Source organism: Xyrauchen texanus, chromosome 17 (genome assembly GCF_025860055.1).
Source record: "Xyrauchen texanus isolate HMW12.3.18 chromosome 17, RBS_HiC_50CHRs, whole genome shotgun sequence".
Lineage (NCBI taxonomy): Eukaryota > Metazoa > Chordata > Actinopteri > Cypriniformes > Catostomidae > Xyrauchen > Xyrauchen texanus.
The window spans coordinates 36,040,751-36,057,897 of record NC_068292.1 but is presented as its reverse complement, the minus strand read 5'-3'; the positions used below and the strand labels follow the sequence as shown (position 1 = coordinate 36,057,897).

At 37.5% G+C, this 17,147-nt stretch overlaps 1 protein-coding gene across 1 annotated transcript; it reads right to left on the bottom strand.

Moving 5' to 3' along the window:
• Positions 1–268: 268 nt before the first annotated feature.
• Positions 269–15,726, bottom strand: LOC127657710 (tRNA (guanine(10)-N2)-methyltransferase homolog). Its single transcript, XM_052146552.1, has 13 exons — positions 15,642–15,726; positions 15,370–15,435; positions 15,187–15,260; positions 14,701–14,782; positions 14,510–14,602; positions 13,947–14,081; positions 12,413–12,569; positions 10,342–10,422; positions 9,888–10,052; positions 9,326–9,398; positions 9,038–9,172; positions 3,408–3,528; positions 269–540 (listed from the first exon to the last, which is right to left on the bottom strand). The coding sequence occupies exons 1-13, from the start codon at positions 15,717–15,719 to the stop codon at positions 403–405; spliced, it is 1,398 nt and encodes a 465-aa protein (XP_052002512.1). The 5' UTR covers positions 15,720–15,726; the 3' UTR covers positions 269–402.
• Positions 15,727–17,147: the final 1,421 nt, after the last annotated feature.

Here is a 17,147-nt window from a genome sequence, read left to right as displayed (position 1 = left end):
GATGAACTGGTGTAAACTCTTAAGAGAGTTTAGATAGCAGGCCCAGTACTCCATCTTCCTCTGCAACTGTCCAGTAGGCATTACAACACATTACACCCCTACATCTTCCTGCTTCATAACCACTCAGAGAAAGAAGTATTAGTTTAATCCCCAATGCCAATTTATCTTGAACACATACTGCTAATGCTGCAATTAATTTAACAGAATATGTAAGCCCTCTTTAGGGGGAGCACAATCAAAAGAAAAGCTGACAAATTATAAAGTTGAGTTTTGTTTTATTATTGAAATCACATTTTGTAGCTAAACAACATATTTTCATGTGATACAACACTGGTAAAAAAGAAAGTTTAAAAACAAATTTATAAATACAATTTGACTTAAAATGTTTTATGTTTTCATGTATTACTCCCCTGAGGTGGTTTTTGCATTCTCCTTTGCGTTCTTCTTGGTGAGGCCACTGAAGTATTTCTCTCTGAATGAGTTGTGACCATGGTATGGGGTGAAGCAAGGGTCTGCAAGGTGCATTAGTCTGTCCGATTCCTGCAACAAAGTTTAAAGAAAGTAAAATAAAATGCAAAGTGGCTCTGGCAAGGAGAGAATTGTAAGGGCGAGTAAAGTTAAATGAAATCACAGAATTATCCTTTGTGTGTGTGAACTAATCCTTGAAGGTGTAGTCAAAAGTTTGCAGTCAAAAGAAAGAAAGAAAAGAGGCACACTAATATAAAAAGTCAGAAACGGACATAAACGTTTGGCTGAGTTTACCAAACTTTTATGCCTTCCCTTCACAAAACTGCCTAATGACAGACAGCAGAGTGTTAAGTTCCTCAGATTTTCCTGCTCCGAGCTGACTGCCAGCTCTTTAAGCAGGACCTGTTGTAGGAGGGAAGCACACTGCACTGCAGGCTAACGAGGTGGCAGAGAGACCGTGTGCTGGAAGTGATTACTTCAGCTCTATGCCTGCAAACTATCAACAGCACCTTCCACAATCTACTCCCTTCTGCCAGTCAGCTAGGGCTCTGTTCAGGTCACACACGCCGGCCGTTTGTTTACAACACAGTGACCCCCCACACCCCACCCCACACCCCGAGAGGGGAGACTCAAAACATATGCAACAAAGACCACACAAACCACAGGAACAGACTCTAGTGTCTGTGCTGGACTAAGTGGGTTGGAATGACACGATGGAGGGAAGAAACAAATGATGATGAAAAGATGGAAAAATTGAGACTGAAAAATAAATAAAAATACATTTTATTTTGCATTAAGAAAACTAAGCCTGTTTTAGGACCATTAAGATTTTTGGCTTTTTTTTATGACAATAAAAGGAATATTCCAGGAGCAATTCAAGTTAACCTTAATCGACAGTATTAGTGGAGTAAAAATATGGGTTGCAGTAAAGCACTTGCAATGGAAGTGAATGGGGCCAAATTGTAAACAATAAAATACTCACTGTTTCAAAAGTATAGCCACAAGATGTAAACAATGCGTGTTCATTTAATAACCATCCCTACCACAATGGTTAAACAGAATTTAATTTAATAAACCAAAGTATTGTGTACTGTACAGACAGGATGTTATGCATTACCGTATTACAGTAATGGCAATTCAATTCTATTGTACTGCAGTAAAAATAATTTGCTTAAGAAATGTTTGTCACAATGCAATGTTAAGATATTTTCTCCCATCCCAGTTAAACGTGTCTAGATCAGTGTTTCCCAAATTGGGGTACGTGAGGTGACAATGGGGGTACACGAATGACATACTGAGATTTACCGTTCTTTCAATTTCATCAGTCTAAAATAACATTCAAACCCAATTCAAGTATTTCTCAATGGCAAAAATTATTTTGTGTGCCCCTTAGTGTAGTGTCATAAAGGTCAGAAAAATATGCAATGAAATAACCCTATATTTTGCAGTTAAAAAATGCATTTACTCATGCGTCACACAAGTATCTTTTTTTGTCAGCCCAGTCCAGTGCTTGGTGACGTAGCTTAGTGATCACAAGAAAAATACTTCACTGTTTTACCAGACTCGCACATGTCAGTTGTCCACGATTTTAGTTTAGTTTAGTTTTTTTTCGCAGTTTAAAACATAATTTGTATTTAAGGTTAGATGCATAGGGAGTTTTTATTCTGATGGTATATGTTCACAAGCTTTGATGACAGGTGTCAGACATTCAGCAGCACCAAATAATTTCCACATTCACACGCAATAATTTTCAATTACATTTGCTTGCAAGGTAGAGACCTAGATGTTCAGCAAATGAGCTCAACCTTGACAACAGTGTCAAATGTGACATAAAAAAAAGCACCTTGAGCTGACCGCGCAACTGCACAGATACTTACCCTCAATGCTCGAATTTGGCCGGCAATGCCGTACCTGCAGTGATGCTGTCCGTGAGCAATCCGAAATTTCTCCAAAACCTGTAAACAATGTGGCTCAAAACATTGAATTGCTCGAGAATCCAGACTGGTCAGAGACAGCAACATTTGCTAAACCAATGAGTTTGGGCAGGACTATCTGTGTTTGACCAATGTAAGATGACGTAAGTGTTTGTGAAACGTGTTTGAAAACTATTGTTATTTTTGTTTTTCCACTAAGTGCTGCTAGAGGTGCAGACATTACTTCACCTTTAATGGTCCTAGAAATAGGAGAGAGAGAGAGAGAGAGAGAGAGAGAGAGAGAGAGAAAGAGAAAGAAACAGGGCCTCATCTGACTCAAGAGTTGTTTGACAGCACTAGTCTTGTGTTGTGAAAGATTTATAAGCTTAAATTCCACAGGGTCAAAATTAACCGGCAAATGCATAAGGTGTATACAGACTCTGAACGCAATACAAGGATTAAGCACTGGGAAATGGCCTAATTTTATTGCCACTTTATTTGATGGAGTTTGGTTTAAAGAAAGTTGGAAAAAAAAATCAGGAGGAAGACAAGAATTTTATGTCTGTAGGTAACGTATCCAACCCAGGATTGAAACGCATGCAATTAAGACACATGCCAATCAGCATGGGTGCGTGTGTGTCTTTCAAAAAGGCTTTTATGGGAACAATTTGGGGTTTTGAAGTGAAGTGGTTGTCAAATCCAAAGATTATTTTCCATACAATGTGTGATTAAGTCATTAAGGCTCAGTATAAAAAAAGTGAGTCAACCACAGCCAGATGGTGAGATTATTTTCCGAGTGAATTTGAATGCAGTGCCATAAGTGCTGTGCTTTAAAAGACACAAAAGTTTTAAACATATTCAGATGCTCACGCCAACAGTTTGCATAAATCAAGCTTGTGTCAATGCTTCACTCCGCAGAGTTAAATTAATTTGCTAACATTATCACGGTTATGTTAACGCGCCTTTAATTCCTAACACACATGTATAGCTACCACAACATGGCCAAGTAAGGACAGAATCAAATACCTCAGGCTCCTTGGTTTTTTCCATGGTGATAAGTCTTCGTGAAGTGTGGCTGGAAAGAGTTTGTTCACAGTTGCTTATCAGAGTGAGACAAGGATGAAGAGGCACCATCTCCTCACAGTACCTGCCAGCCAAATTACACACACAAAGCACAAGTTTCAGTTAAGCCAGTTGCCCACTTACAACTCGAAACACCTTGATAATGTTAGAGGATGTCACAAATATCAGCTGATTTTTTTAAATCTCACCCCTCACTTGTGTCTCCACTTAGAAATGAAAGAGATTTGATCAATTAAAGGAGACATTTCTCACAGAATCCCTGTATTTTGGAAGCCAATCCACTTGAATCTCGCCAAAACAAAAACAGTCACCAAAGCGAATGTTTCAACATTCACCATATTGTTGGAACGATTGCAATATGTGCCTTTGTGCTAATTGAGGAAAAGAGGAAGATGATGCTGTCATGAATAGTTTGGACGAGGTCATGTTTGTTGGGTTGAGACAAAACCTCTCAAAAGGTTTATCGTTTATGTGCATGGGCAATTTATATAGATCAATGTGGAACACACCAAAATAATAACAGAAGCACTGCATGGATATAACCAATTATTGCATATATAATAGCATTTATAGCAATGCAAAGGCTCATTTTGCAGTCGCCAAGATGACCAAAATAAGCCAAAAAGTTGTGGCCAGACCACATTTTTTGGGTTACAGACAAAACTTCTCCACTAAAGCCACTTGCGCTATTTCTCCCAGATGCAGCTGAAATTTTATCTAAGCACAAACTCAACATTTCGAGCAGAATTTTCCATTATTTTAGTGGATTACCTGTATTAAGCTGCAGATGCTTCTCAGAAATGTCTGTGCATGTTGATTTCAGACACACTGAAGAAGATCTGTGAAGTTCTTACGCTTGTATAAATATATATATATATATATATATATATATATATATATATCTGCTTTATCATATTTTCCAATCTGTTATTTCAATTTAAAGCCACTCGCAACCAGCAAAGTTTACACTCTGTCTTAGTGCAGCGGTTGATTGACAGGTGAGGGCTGGTGCTTCAGTACTGTCCGTGAACAGCATACAGGGCGGATTAGCGATCACACTTCAAATGTGATGTGGTTACATGTGTTTTTGACTACATTAATATGTGTTTTTTTTAATGATCCGATCACAAAACGTTTTAGACCCCCGTTTAGACCTGTATTTATCAATGACCACATGTGCTCGGACCACCAAAAATGTTTATTAATACCAGGTGTAAATTGGGTCTACATGCAACATGGTTCTCAGTCAGTATGGTCAGACTGTATGGAATGAGACTGGTCACTGGTATACTAATGAATGGGAGAAATCATAATGCTAAACAGGGCAGCTCTAGGAACTGACACCCATTACAGTTATAAAAGCCTCACCTTATGGCTTATGACATAGAAAATAGGATGTCTCAAGCTGCCTTGAGCTTCACGAGTGACCTGACTTGCCTTAAATAGCTAAGTGTGCTAAGAAATTTGGGCAGGTTACAGTTTCTAATCCTTCCATACCGAATCGTGCTCAAGATGAAATGTTACTGAACCGTTACTAACTGTGCTCAGAAGCCCAATGGTGGAAAAGTGTTTTAAATTCAACTTTTACTCCTCTGCATTGTACTTTAATCAACATGAAGCTCACTCAAATCAAAACAGAAGCATTCTGAGAACATAAACACAATAACCATGGGCAACCATCAGTGTCTTGTTGTAGCATTTCTAACAAGCTTTTGCGTTTGTTAAGAAAAGACGCAAAAAGTTGGGGCTTGATTGTTACATTTCAGCTTTTACACCTGTGTATTGTACTTTCACATGGTGCTCACTGGGCACTACCTAAGGCGCGAGAGCTTGCCCAACAACAGTCACTGAGAAGGTCAAAATTATTTCTTGTTCTCAGAGGCTGCAAGGAGAGTTGGTATGGCCATTAACTCAGCAGGGAGTTGAGTTGGTGGGCTGTAAACGTTCACCCACTGACAGACACAGTTGCACGCCACAACTCCCCACATTTTTCAGCCGATTATGTAAATACTGCTTATGCCTGAAAATCTGTGGAGGAGAAAAAATAAAAATAAAAATAAAATAGGTTAGCGGACCGCTAGCTGTAGTTGAACCTGATCAATTCAAACCGAGTGATCCACAAACCACGAGCACACACTGTTAGCTGTATTTCAAACAAATCATAAATTATGTTCCCTCTTTTCAACAGGCCTGACCAAGCAAAGCATGGGGGTATACAATGCATACATAGTCTCCATTGCGCTATTTACAAGGAGCTACTGCGCTCACCTCGGAGAAATGTCTAACAAATCATAGCTTTACAGGAAAGGGCCCTCCAGAGGACTCGGTCAACAGAAATCACATGGTAGAATCACATTTCAGAATATATAGGGCAATGAGTCAGAATGGAGGGATGCCATCAGTAACATCCCATGCAAATTACACTCATCTGTGCATTTACCTAATGACGTCCAAACAGTGCAAGAGAGATTATTTTTCTGTTTGCAGTGATATGCAGTGGAAACGAAACAGATTTGTTTGACTGAGTAGTAGCAAAGGTCACAGAGATAAATCAATTTGATAAACTTTCTCCACTTTCACTTTTACATCTGAAAGTCACATGTGGACAGTGTTTAGTTTCACTTTCACACCTGAAAGTAAAAGTTGATGTGGAAAAAACTGGAGTCACATGGATTACTTTTATGTTCCTTTACGTCATTTTAGCTGCTACAAAGGTTTGTTCACCATTCACTTGCATTGTATGGACCCACAGAGCTGAGATATTCTTCTACAAATCTTCATTTGTGTTCTCCTGAATAAAGAAAGTCATACACATCTTTGATGACATGAGGGTGTATAAATGATGAGAACATTTTCATTTTTGGGTGAACTTTCCCATTTAACAAAGGACCCAAAAGGTATCATACAAATACTCCAATGTCACTGATGCTTCATATTCCATGTTTTCTGGAGGCATAAAATCCCAAAACCAGTCATTTTTCAGTCAAAATCTTAATGTGTGTTGCGTATCGAGAGCAGCTTGTTCAGAGTGGCAAACGTTCACCTGAGAAATTGCATCATATTTAGAGCAGCACTCAAAATCACACATTTCTCACCATTGAATGCATTCAGAAGACTTGTGACCCACAAGGAATATGGACAAATGTTTTTTATAATTTGGGGTCCTTTTTAAGTTTTAAAGAGAGTCCCTATCAACCATCACTGTTTTGAAAGGAATGGCTGAGATATTTATTAAAACATCTCTATTTTCGTATGCATAAGACAAAGTCATCTGGGTTTGGAATGGCATGATGGTGATTAAATTATTATGGAATTTTCATTTTTGTGTTAACTATTCCTTTATTGTATAACTCCTCAAGGTGCAGTCACACATACCATCTCACGGTGAAATTTAACTGGCGAAGATTGATTAGGCGGACATTGAGAGTGTTTGAAATCAGCAAAAATATAATTGTCAAACAGCCTTTATTAATGCTGCACTTTATACTCAGTGAGACTTAAGTTAAAAAGATCTGTTAAAAACTCAGCACTAAAATTATATCCATGTCCATTGAATATACAGTGTAGCAATTTACAAAGCACCACGCACACAGAGGTCACCGGCAAACCAAAGTAATTTTGCCTGACAAAGTTCACCAAACTTGAACTCAAGGCAAAATCAGCGTGAGGTAATTCTGCGCCACCGGAAATGGAATGCAAGAAATTCACGATCGTGCGGATTCCCATTAAGATGACTGTATTTTGCCTGTGGGACTTCTGTGCAAATGTATGAGTGACCGCACCTTTATGCCTCCTACACACTTCATGACTTTTATTGACTTTTAAATTTTTACAATTTCTCTCCAACTCTTCTCTTTCTCCACCCGGTTGTGGTACAGTTCAGATGAAACATCAAATGCACCTGCCAATGTTCCACATATTTTTCGGTCCGATGAGACTTTCTCGATACCACAGCCATGCTAGTTGATGTTCTGTTGCAGGTACATCAGGACTCATCCCAATGAAAATTCCCGTGCCCCGTTTCTTGCTCTCTCATTGGGTGTAGGCCAACGCTGCAGTTGTATTCAGTTAAAACATATTTCACATTGCACAATTTGGAATCGGAGGCAGGTCCAGATATTTAGCATTGTAGATATCTCGCTGACATCAGCAAGGTGTCAGCGTTTTCTCAAATCACGTCTTCGATAGTTCATACATTGCGATCATCGCTCACGGGAGGGAGCTCCGATTTGTCTATGATTTCAGGCTTTTGTCGCTGTTCTCCACAAAACTGTCAGCGAACAAAAATTGGGCTTAAAATCGTGTAGTGTAAACTCGGCATTAGGTAGTGTAACCGTACAAAAAGATAAAAAGTTTAACAAAAAGGCAGAATTTCCTGTAAATGTCCTGTGGCATGTTTTTTGTTTTGTTATTATCTCTTCACAAATGAGCAGTGTAGCATTTTTTTTTTCTTCATATATAATAAAACAATTATTATAATACTGTAAATAATAATTTTTATTTTTTTCTGTCAGCACACCCCAACACATCCAGGTCAGGAGTAACAGGATACACTTATGACCCATTCTCAGCCGGACACAAGTTCTGTATAGTCTGCCTGGGTTATGTGTGTTAGTGAACTGGTTATGACTCTCTGCCCTGAATTTGTCGCACACAAACAGAGAGAGCTGAGGTCAAGAGAATGTGCACAACATATTAAGAGCTTTTACTGCCCTTACAAGAGTACTATGTTATATTTGACACACTAATGAAAAGTAACTTTGAGTCTCACCCAAAAATGCACATTTTGTTATCATTTACTCGCTGAATCATGTCGTTCCAAACCTGGATGGCTTGCTTTCTTTCTTCCGTAGTACACAAAAGGAGATGTTAGGCATCATTTTATCCATACAAAGGCTATCATTCTGCCTACCATCTCCTTTTGTGTTCCATGGGAAAAAATCAGTCATATGGGACTGGAACAACATGATTATGCATGCTGAACAAATTATTGTTTGCATCAGCAATCTTGAGGGAGTGAATCCCATAACTATATAAGGTAAAAATCTGTTGAAGGGGTTTATATGAGTGAGATGTGAGGTAAAGTCTGGTATAGGTGTAGATCATAAGCAGTGGACTCCTTTGAGTCACTACTCTTCCACTGCCATGTAATCAGTGGATGGCATGATCTGTGGGCATGGCTGTTTGTGGTCAGTGGGAATGCCTCACGGCTTCACACCTGTTCTACTGCTGGCCTGACCTCAGGTCAGCATGCCTGAGCAGGTTTAAGATCCAAAAGTGAAGCAGGGGGCTTGAGCTACTGATACACCCTGAGGTTGGAAAAACTTCTATCTGCAGATAGAAAAAGGTACAAGATAGCCCCCTAGTGACTGTTCCTCACACTCATTTCCTGGATGGTTTTAGGATTTATCTAGAGGATGGGAACTGGGTTATCAGACATTGTGCCTTCAACAGGGAGTGAATGGACCATCCATTAATGAAACACCAAACTAAAATTTAAGAACTACATTTGTAGTAATCCTATTAATTCTAAAACTGAGTGTAACTGTATAAATATAATATGATTTACTTACTCTGGTCTGTAAACTGGAAGCCAGTAGACAAGACGCCCACCCAAAACCAAGTGGTGTGCTGCAAAATTCAAGAGGTCAGCAAAGATGTCACTCAAGTGATATGCCATTGAAACAGGGACATGACTATCTCCAGAGCTGCAATTTAAAACACACACACACACACACACACACACACACACAAAATGAATGTGGAAAAACAAGTGCTGGCTTCACATACACAGATCAGGCCTATCTCAACCGGTTGCATTACAAATCAAAGTGAAGAAAGATGATTACAAGATGACTTACAAGTCCTCAAGAGATTTGGTGATGTCTTTATGTGATCCTGTTCTCCTTGTGGACTCACGAATACCATATGGAGCTGCAAAAAGGAAAATAAATTCTTAACAAATTTAGCTAGCTTATTGAAAACGAACAGCTTAAATTATTCTGGTATCAGTAAAACAGAAAAAACAATCATTTGTCTGTAAACACATGCGTGGATATAACAAAACAATGATGGGTAGAATGTATCATCCTTCCGAGTGAGTTGGATTCATATATTGATAGATTGTCCATCTTGTTCTTGATATGATGCATTGAGCACAACTGCAGTTTAAATAAAAACACTCTACCTTGCAGAATGTTACTTTTTAGAAACAAAAGAGACCTGCTTCTTTCCAAATTAGAATGATACCAGCAGTACATCTCATCTGTGATCAGATTTTCACTGTCAATATCACTGGCGGTGAACAGGAATTTATAGTTATCTCTGCCAATTATGCTGGTATAGGTGAAAGTTTTTTTAACAATGACATTTAATCTTTGAAGACTTTTACCACCATGCTTTTGTGCATTCTAAGAAACATACGGTCTGTAACGATGGCATCAAACTGAGCGCCTTTTCTCCACACATGCTTGGAAGCGTCGGAAACCATGACGTCCACATACAGACTCTCTGTCCCATACTGCCGCAGGTTTGCACGGATATTCTCATCTGGGCCTCTCCATTTCTGATCCTTCCTGCTAGCCTTTCCTGTAACAGATTTAAATGCTCACATATGCACACTCACTGGAATTGTACAGACTAAACCTAAATTTAAGTGAAAATCCAAAACCATTTACAAATAATATACATTTATGAATTAGGCAGAAGCTTTAATCAAATGCAACTAATAATGCATTCAAATTGATCAGAACTGGTATATGCATTTTCTGAGAATTATACCCATAACCTTGGCATTGCTAGCACCATGCTTTACCAGTTGAGCTACATGAATACTCTTGTGCTTAACTTTAAGATAATAATAATTAAAAAAACCCACCTATTCCATGGATAGTGTTATAATCTATGTCTGTCCCACATACATAAGCTCCAAAGCGAGAACAAGCTACCAGAAGACTACCTGAAGAAAAAAGCAGGGAGACATGAACAGGATGAATAGGAGCAAGGTGACTACAAATCCTTAATAAAAGAATCTGATTGCAGATTTGTATTTCTGCTTAACACTTTCTCATGAAACTACAGCTAATAAAGGTTTCCTGATATCCAAAGATCATTCAACTGAAGCTGGCAGTGAATTTGCACATCTGGCCTGCAGATCTCATCACATTCTGCACAAGTGGTGACAGCACACCCTTATGATAAAGTCTGGCAACATAACAGCATGCTACACTTAGTGAGCCTGGGTTTGAGAGAGAGCCAGAGGGGAAAATAAAACCTGATGCTGCTCAGAAAAGCCAGCATTTCTTACATTTGGCTAATGACACTCAAACGTGTTCAAAAAGGTGAAAAAGTAAAAAAATTTAAATGACAGATGGAAAAGTGTGATTTCTATGGCATTCTTTTTTCATGAGCTGTCAGAAAAGATCCATATAGAGATATAGGCTCCTGTTTTCCGTGAAGTACAAAAAAGAAAGTTGATGATGACACATATCCTCAATCAACCAGAAAAGCTGTCAGATCTCATTACACTCACAACACATACACCTGCTTCAGTTTGGCCCAAAATGAAGCATCTAATTAGTTCTGATTAACAATATGTCATACAAATAGACTTTCAAAGACTACAGCATTATTTAATTTACAAAATAAAGATACAGTATTCTGATTTCATAGATGCATTGGGATGAGACAAAAAGGTTGAAGTAAATGAACCAATAGTCAAAGTAAAAGGTTGCTGATTGTGTTTGTAATGAAATAGAGCAATAAACCAGGAGGCTGTTAAGCAAGAAGTTTTTATAGATTGCCAAGCAATGTAACCATCTATAGGAATGGTGGGCGGCTGGGTGCTTTCATACAGAATTGACAGGTGTGTGTATATTAGCTATTTAACATCCATTTAAAAAGTGGCTCATCTAATCAGATTTTAGAGCCGGAACTGCTTTATAAAATATTTGTCAAGGTAAAATTTCTTGGCAGAGTTTGAAAGCAAAATGACAGCGCCATACTGCATCACTGCTCACATATGTGCACCATCTGCATTTCCCATCAATCAGCTGTAACAGTGCCTCTCAGAAGTGACAATGACTGGTGAACATATGGCACAATGACTGACAAACAGCCTTCACACATGCACCAAGTTTAGGAAATGTACTGTCAAATGGAATGAGCTGCTTGGAGTGAAAAACCTCTCTCGAAACTTGATGAACTGGTCCTGATTGTTAATTAATTGAACAGATATTTAAAACAAAAGGTGTTAGGTACAAATACTGTAAGGGGTGATCTGTGAACTGGAGAGATCTATGCTCTTCTCCTTAAACTCAGGTTATTCCAGGGCAACTTTCCCTGAAACACATGCACAGTGATCACCTTGGATACAAAAGCTAAAGAAAATCAAAAACACAATCTATCCACAGTTTTCCATAGCAATCACTGGGTGGCACTATAATGATTCTAATTGCCCCTTTTCTGTTTCTGGTCTTGAGATGCAATGTAAAAACTACCAATACGAGTGGTCCAGATGGATATCATCAACCATTACAGTTTTGTTGTTTTTTTTTTTGTTTTTTTTGGAGTAAAATTAATTTCAGGCTCAACTTGTGATGTTGGCTGAAGTACAATAACAAAAGTAACTAATCTTGGACCATCAATTCAAATCAGGTCTTATAATGTCAGTTAAGGCATCATCAATAAAAAAATGGTCATCTCGAATTAAGTATTGGCACTATATAGCCACATGGTATGACAATTTTTACAACTGTAATACCTTAAAAATTACAAAACCCACTAAGAGTATATGCCGATTGAAGTGAAAACACTGATGACAGGATATTGAATACAGTCAAATCGTGGAATACTTCCACATACAGGAAAAAGTTGGATAGAAGATAGATAGGCGGGATTACACGACAAAAACCTACATGTGGCTGCAAAGAAACAAAGCTTTTCCTTACCTGTCCCAACAAAAGGATCATAAACCAAGTCATTTGCCTTTACTTTGGCATGATTGGCCATGATGAAGGAGAGACCTGCATCCATACTAGTGTTCCCAATGAAATGTCTCTTCTTAACACTGTAGGAACGGATTAGTTCTCTCTGACCATCTGCAATCTGAAGGGAAAACCTTTATTATAACACTTATTATTTCAAAGACATCATTTAGCTATGAAAGTGAATGTATATCTATGACTATTAAGCACAAATCAAACATTTCAGGACAAGTGGAGAGTAACAGTAAAAAAGGACTTAAAAATTGAACTGTTCATCAAATCACACCAATCATATCACTTTAGAAGATATGGAATTATCCACTGGAGTCGTATGGATTACTTTTATGCTGTAGTGGGTTTATGTGCATTTTGGAGCTTAAAAATTTTGGTACCCATTTACTTGCCTATGGACCTAAAGAGCTGAAATATTCTTCTAAAAATGTTTGTTTGTGTTCTGCAGAAGAAAGAAAGTCATACACATCTGGGATGGCATGAGGGTGAGTAAACGACGAGATAATTTAAATTTTCGGGTGAACCATCCCTTAACAAAGCTTGTACATCTGCAAAGGCCACTGACTAAATGTTCTGAACCACAATTGGAGATGTGCAAAACTACCAATTTTCATAATCGACCAGACGGTTGGTTGTTTGAACGACTAGTCAACTAGTCAGTGTTAAGGAAATTAATGTGTTATTATTCTCTGTTATGCTCATGCGACCCAAATCTGACAAGTTTCAGAGGGATATATGGACGCCAACTTGGTAACTTACTCAACAAATAGATAGGCTAAATTTCTTTTACATCTTATTGCACAAAACGATCAAAGTAAGACAATAAATAGGAAAGGTTCCAATAAAAAGCGGCACAAAACCACTTATGCACATCCGAAATGAAGAATGATGCGCTTCAAAGTAACCAGAGCACTTGGGAGTCCCAAGGCGATCCTTGCTGCTTATTCAAATGCACAGCACTGTAAAATAGTGAGGCAGGTACACATCTAGTTCATGACATGAAGCAGTTTAAACCTTTTTTTAATGCAACTATTTAAGCAGTGTCAGACAGAATCAGCAAAATACTTTAAACTCTTCAAAGTACCTCACAAATACAGGAACATTACTCAAAGCAGAGGATTTTACGTCCGACAGTCGATCGTTTTGTAATGCATTGTTGATGTGGTGCTTTGATGGCTAAAATAGCACTGGTGCATAAATGGACTAAACGTAAAGCATTTGAGAGTCAAAACATCTTGCAGAAGGTTTTACTGTGCTATTATTCACTTTTAAAGCACAGGAAGCTATAATCATGAAAAAACACTCTGAGAATTTGTGTCTCTCGATTAATTTGAGAATTGAGTCTCATTAAGATCATCACCACTAAAAATTGTAATGTTAGTAGTCATCCCCAATAATCAACTTGTCAGTTGTTGGATGACTAGTCGATTAGTTGACCACCGTGGAACATCTCTACCCACCATATGTCTAGAAAAATCTCACTCACCCATCTCCCGAAATATACATGGAAAGGCTCCTCTGGAATCTCATTTGGATCAGAGCCATAATCCTCCAGCAAACAAAATATGTGATCTGGATCCTTTAAATGGACTTTTCCTTCAAAAGGTAGGAAGTCTAGAGCCTGTGGCAAAAGTGAGGGATCACTGACTACCACACGAAATCAAGACTAAAACTTTTGAAATATATACTGAATATTTAACTGAACTAACAAAAAATATTATATTCAAATTAGCAAGTTTGTAATTTTCACTCTTGCAGCACCTTTTTAATTAACATGTTATAATGATTTTCCTCCATCAGATCAATGATATTTGAGTCTTTTTTATTTTTAAAGGACAATTGCACATTACTGCTGCTTCATAAACATAACTGTCTGATATGATATCTAAAGATTAACGTGAGCATTATAAATCATTCAGAGACATACAGAAAGTACAGAAATGTAATAAAAAATTAAACCTGGATTCAATAAACAGTAATTACGGATTGTACGTCACAGAAGTAACTATCCAAAATACACACACCTGTAAAGAGGAATAAAATACTCACATCAATCTTCTTGATTCTGTCTTCAAACACTAAGGTCTTGTTGAATGTGTAGACATTAATCTTATATGTTGAATCATGTTGTAAATATGGAGCCTGTGTAGAATTAAAATGAAAGGCACATTTTTTTTACACAATGCAAATCATAGAGACCACTATGGGTCATCAAGAGATGCAGTCATGTAATGACAAACCATGTTCTCTACTGGATACTGTAACAATGATGCCTTCAGCTCTGCCGTTGTTCTTCCATGACCCCACAGTTCAAAGGCAGACCTAGAAATTAATATTACAATTTACATACACAGCAATTGAATGAATGTGATGGAAAAAGAGGAATGGCTCCATCTAGAGCACATGAATGCAACCGTTCAAAACAATGTTAACTTCAAATTGTTATCAAGTCAAATTCATATTGACAATTAGAGGTAAAAATCTCATGGTTTTATTGTAATATTTACAAATTGGTCTCCCGACAATTATTGACGGTTTTTAAATGTAAACAGTCTCGATTGGACATAGAGACACACAATCATATAATATTCCAAATAACTCTATTAATATATTTTTTTTATTGAAGACCTAATTATTTTAAGGGGATACTGCAAGTAGGTTAATAATTAACAGTTCAGCATTCAGACCATTACAATCTCTTCAAAAACATAAACCCTGCAACCTACTTGGCACAAACTGTTCTTGACATGACGCTCTGTATGTCCTCCTCCGATAAGCCATTTAGTTGACAAAAGGGAGACTGACGAGAACAGTGTTTGAATAGTTTAAACAAATAATAAAATAGTGCATAATAAAAGACAGTATGACAATAATCTATGACAAGTCAAATGCAAGAAATTTTGACTTACCTTCTCTTTGAATATTTCTGTTGTATCAAATGGCCGGTTCCTTAGAGACAACAGTGCTTTTATTTCCTGTAAAAAAAAATAAAATAAAAAAAATTGAAATAAGATATCAATTGCAATCAGACTTTGGTTTCATATTAAACTAAGTAAGTTTATTGTATTGAATTGAGCTGAGCAAATAAACAGTTGGTTCCCGCCACTAAGCTCGAATTTAACTCGAATTTAACAGAATTTGGTCAAAGGCTGCAAGTGTACTGAAATGTTACAGTCTGTACCGGTAATCTAAAATCCACGTTATCATGTGCAAGATGAAGTAAATATTGCCTGCACGCCCGACCACAGTGTAGCGCCATGTTTGTGTGCAACGTTCATAAACATCCGGAGAACAAATTGTGCTCGCAACAAAAGTACCTGTTTGGCATCCCCGTACGTAAATCGCCAAAGCGAAAATCCCCTAAAATAATTAAATGTTTGTACTTTCAAAGCCTGTTTATAACTCATATCCGTGAGCAAAATAAAAAAGTTAACAAGTAAAATCGAAAATGTGGTCGAAGGGATTGTCAGTTTTTGAAACGTGAATTAATTCTATTTAGTCCTTAATGTGCTCTTTATTGAATATGTAAATATTTAGTGTCACCTGATAATATCCTTTAATCTTATTTATTTGATCGTTAACTTCTTAAAGGGCTCAAACCTTCCCTGTAATTGGTTCGTCGTATCATAATAGAAGGACTCTCATGCTCTGAATGACAATTATTTTACTTTCCGCTCTGTAGGATATAATGTGGTTAATTTAAGTGTACAGTCTATCTATCTATCTATCTATCTATCTATCTATCTATCTATCTATCTATCTATCTATCTATCTATCTATCTATCTATCTATCTATCTATCTATCTATCTATCTATCTATCTATCTATCTATCTATCTAGTCTGTCTAGTCTGTCTAGTCTGTCTGTCTATCTTTAATAGTACAAATACATACATGAACATATAATAATGCATATATTATTTACTGTAATGTCGTTAATTTAGGTGCACAAGCTATTATTTAATTACAGTGGGTTAGCTTTGCTTGTAGGTTTCTTGATGCTTTAAGTTATTTAAAGGCTGGACGACATACATCCTTCTCACTAACAGACTATGTTGTGCCAACAGGGAAGCATGCTGAAAACTAGAGCCATCCTGTGAGCCAAAGGTCACCATTGAAATGGAGAATGCACCTGCGCAGTTCAATGATGACAGAGCAGAGACCTGCACAGTGTCGGATAAAGGTCTAACAGAGTACTGGCAGAAATGGTCTGATGACCACAGTGAGTCTCAGAAACAGAAAGTCTTTGCATGTGTTTTGTTTCATTACAACACATTACACAATGCATAATAACAGTTCAAATTGATGCACAGATAAGTAAAAAGGTATATTTAAAGTAGGGATGCTGGGGACTTTTTGATGGTTAGATTACCCTCTGAGTTAACTGAAGTTAACCAATTTTAAAATTATTTGCACATTTTCTCATTATGCAACAGCACTGATGCAAAAAATGCATATCATATAACAATTGTCTAAATTGTAAAAAGTGGACGTATTTCTGGGGGATATGTGGACGCTAAGGGAAGTCCTATAATAAGAAAACTGAGAAATACACACACACACACACACACACACACACACACACACACACACACACACACACACACACACACACACACACACACAAATAATTGCAAGGATTCATACCTGTGAATCAAATCCGCCTAAGCATGAACCACCCCTTGGGA

Excerpts from the sequence above, each read along its gene's own strand:
- LOC127657710 (XM_052146552.1), bottom strand. The coding sequence starts at position 15,719 with ATGGCGCTACACTGTGGTCGGGCGTGCAGGCAATATTTACTTCATCTT. Across the intron at positions 15,261-15,369 it reads CAGAAATATTCAAAGAGAAG|TCTCCCTTTTGTCAACTAAA; the intron begins GTAAGTCAAAAT and ends TGTTCTCGTCAG. Across the intron at positions 14,603-14,700 it reads AGTATCCAGTAGAGAACATG|GCTCCATATTTACAACATGA; the intron begins GTTTGTCATTAC and ends AATTCTACACAG.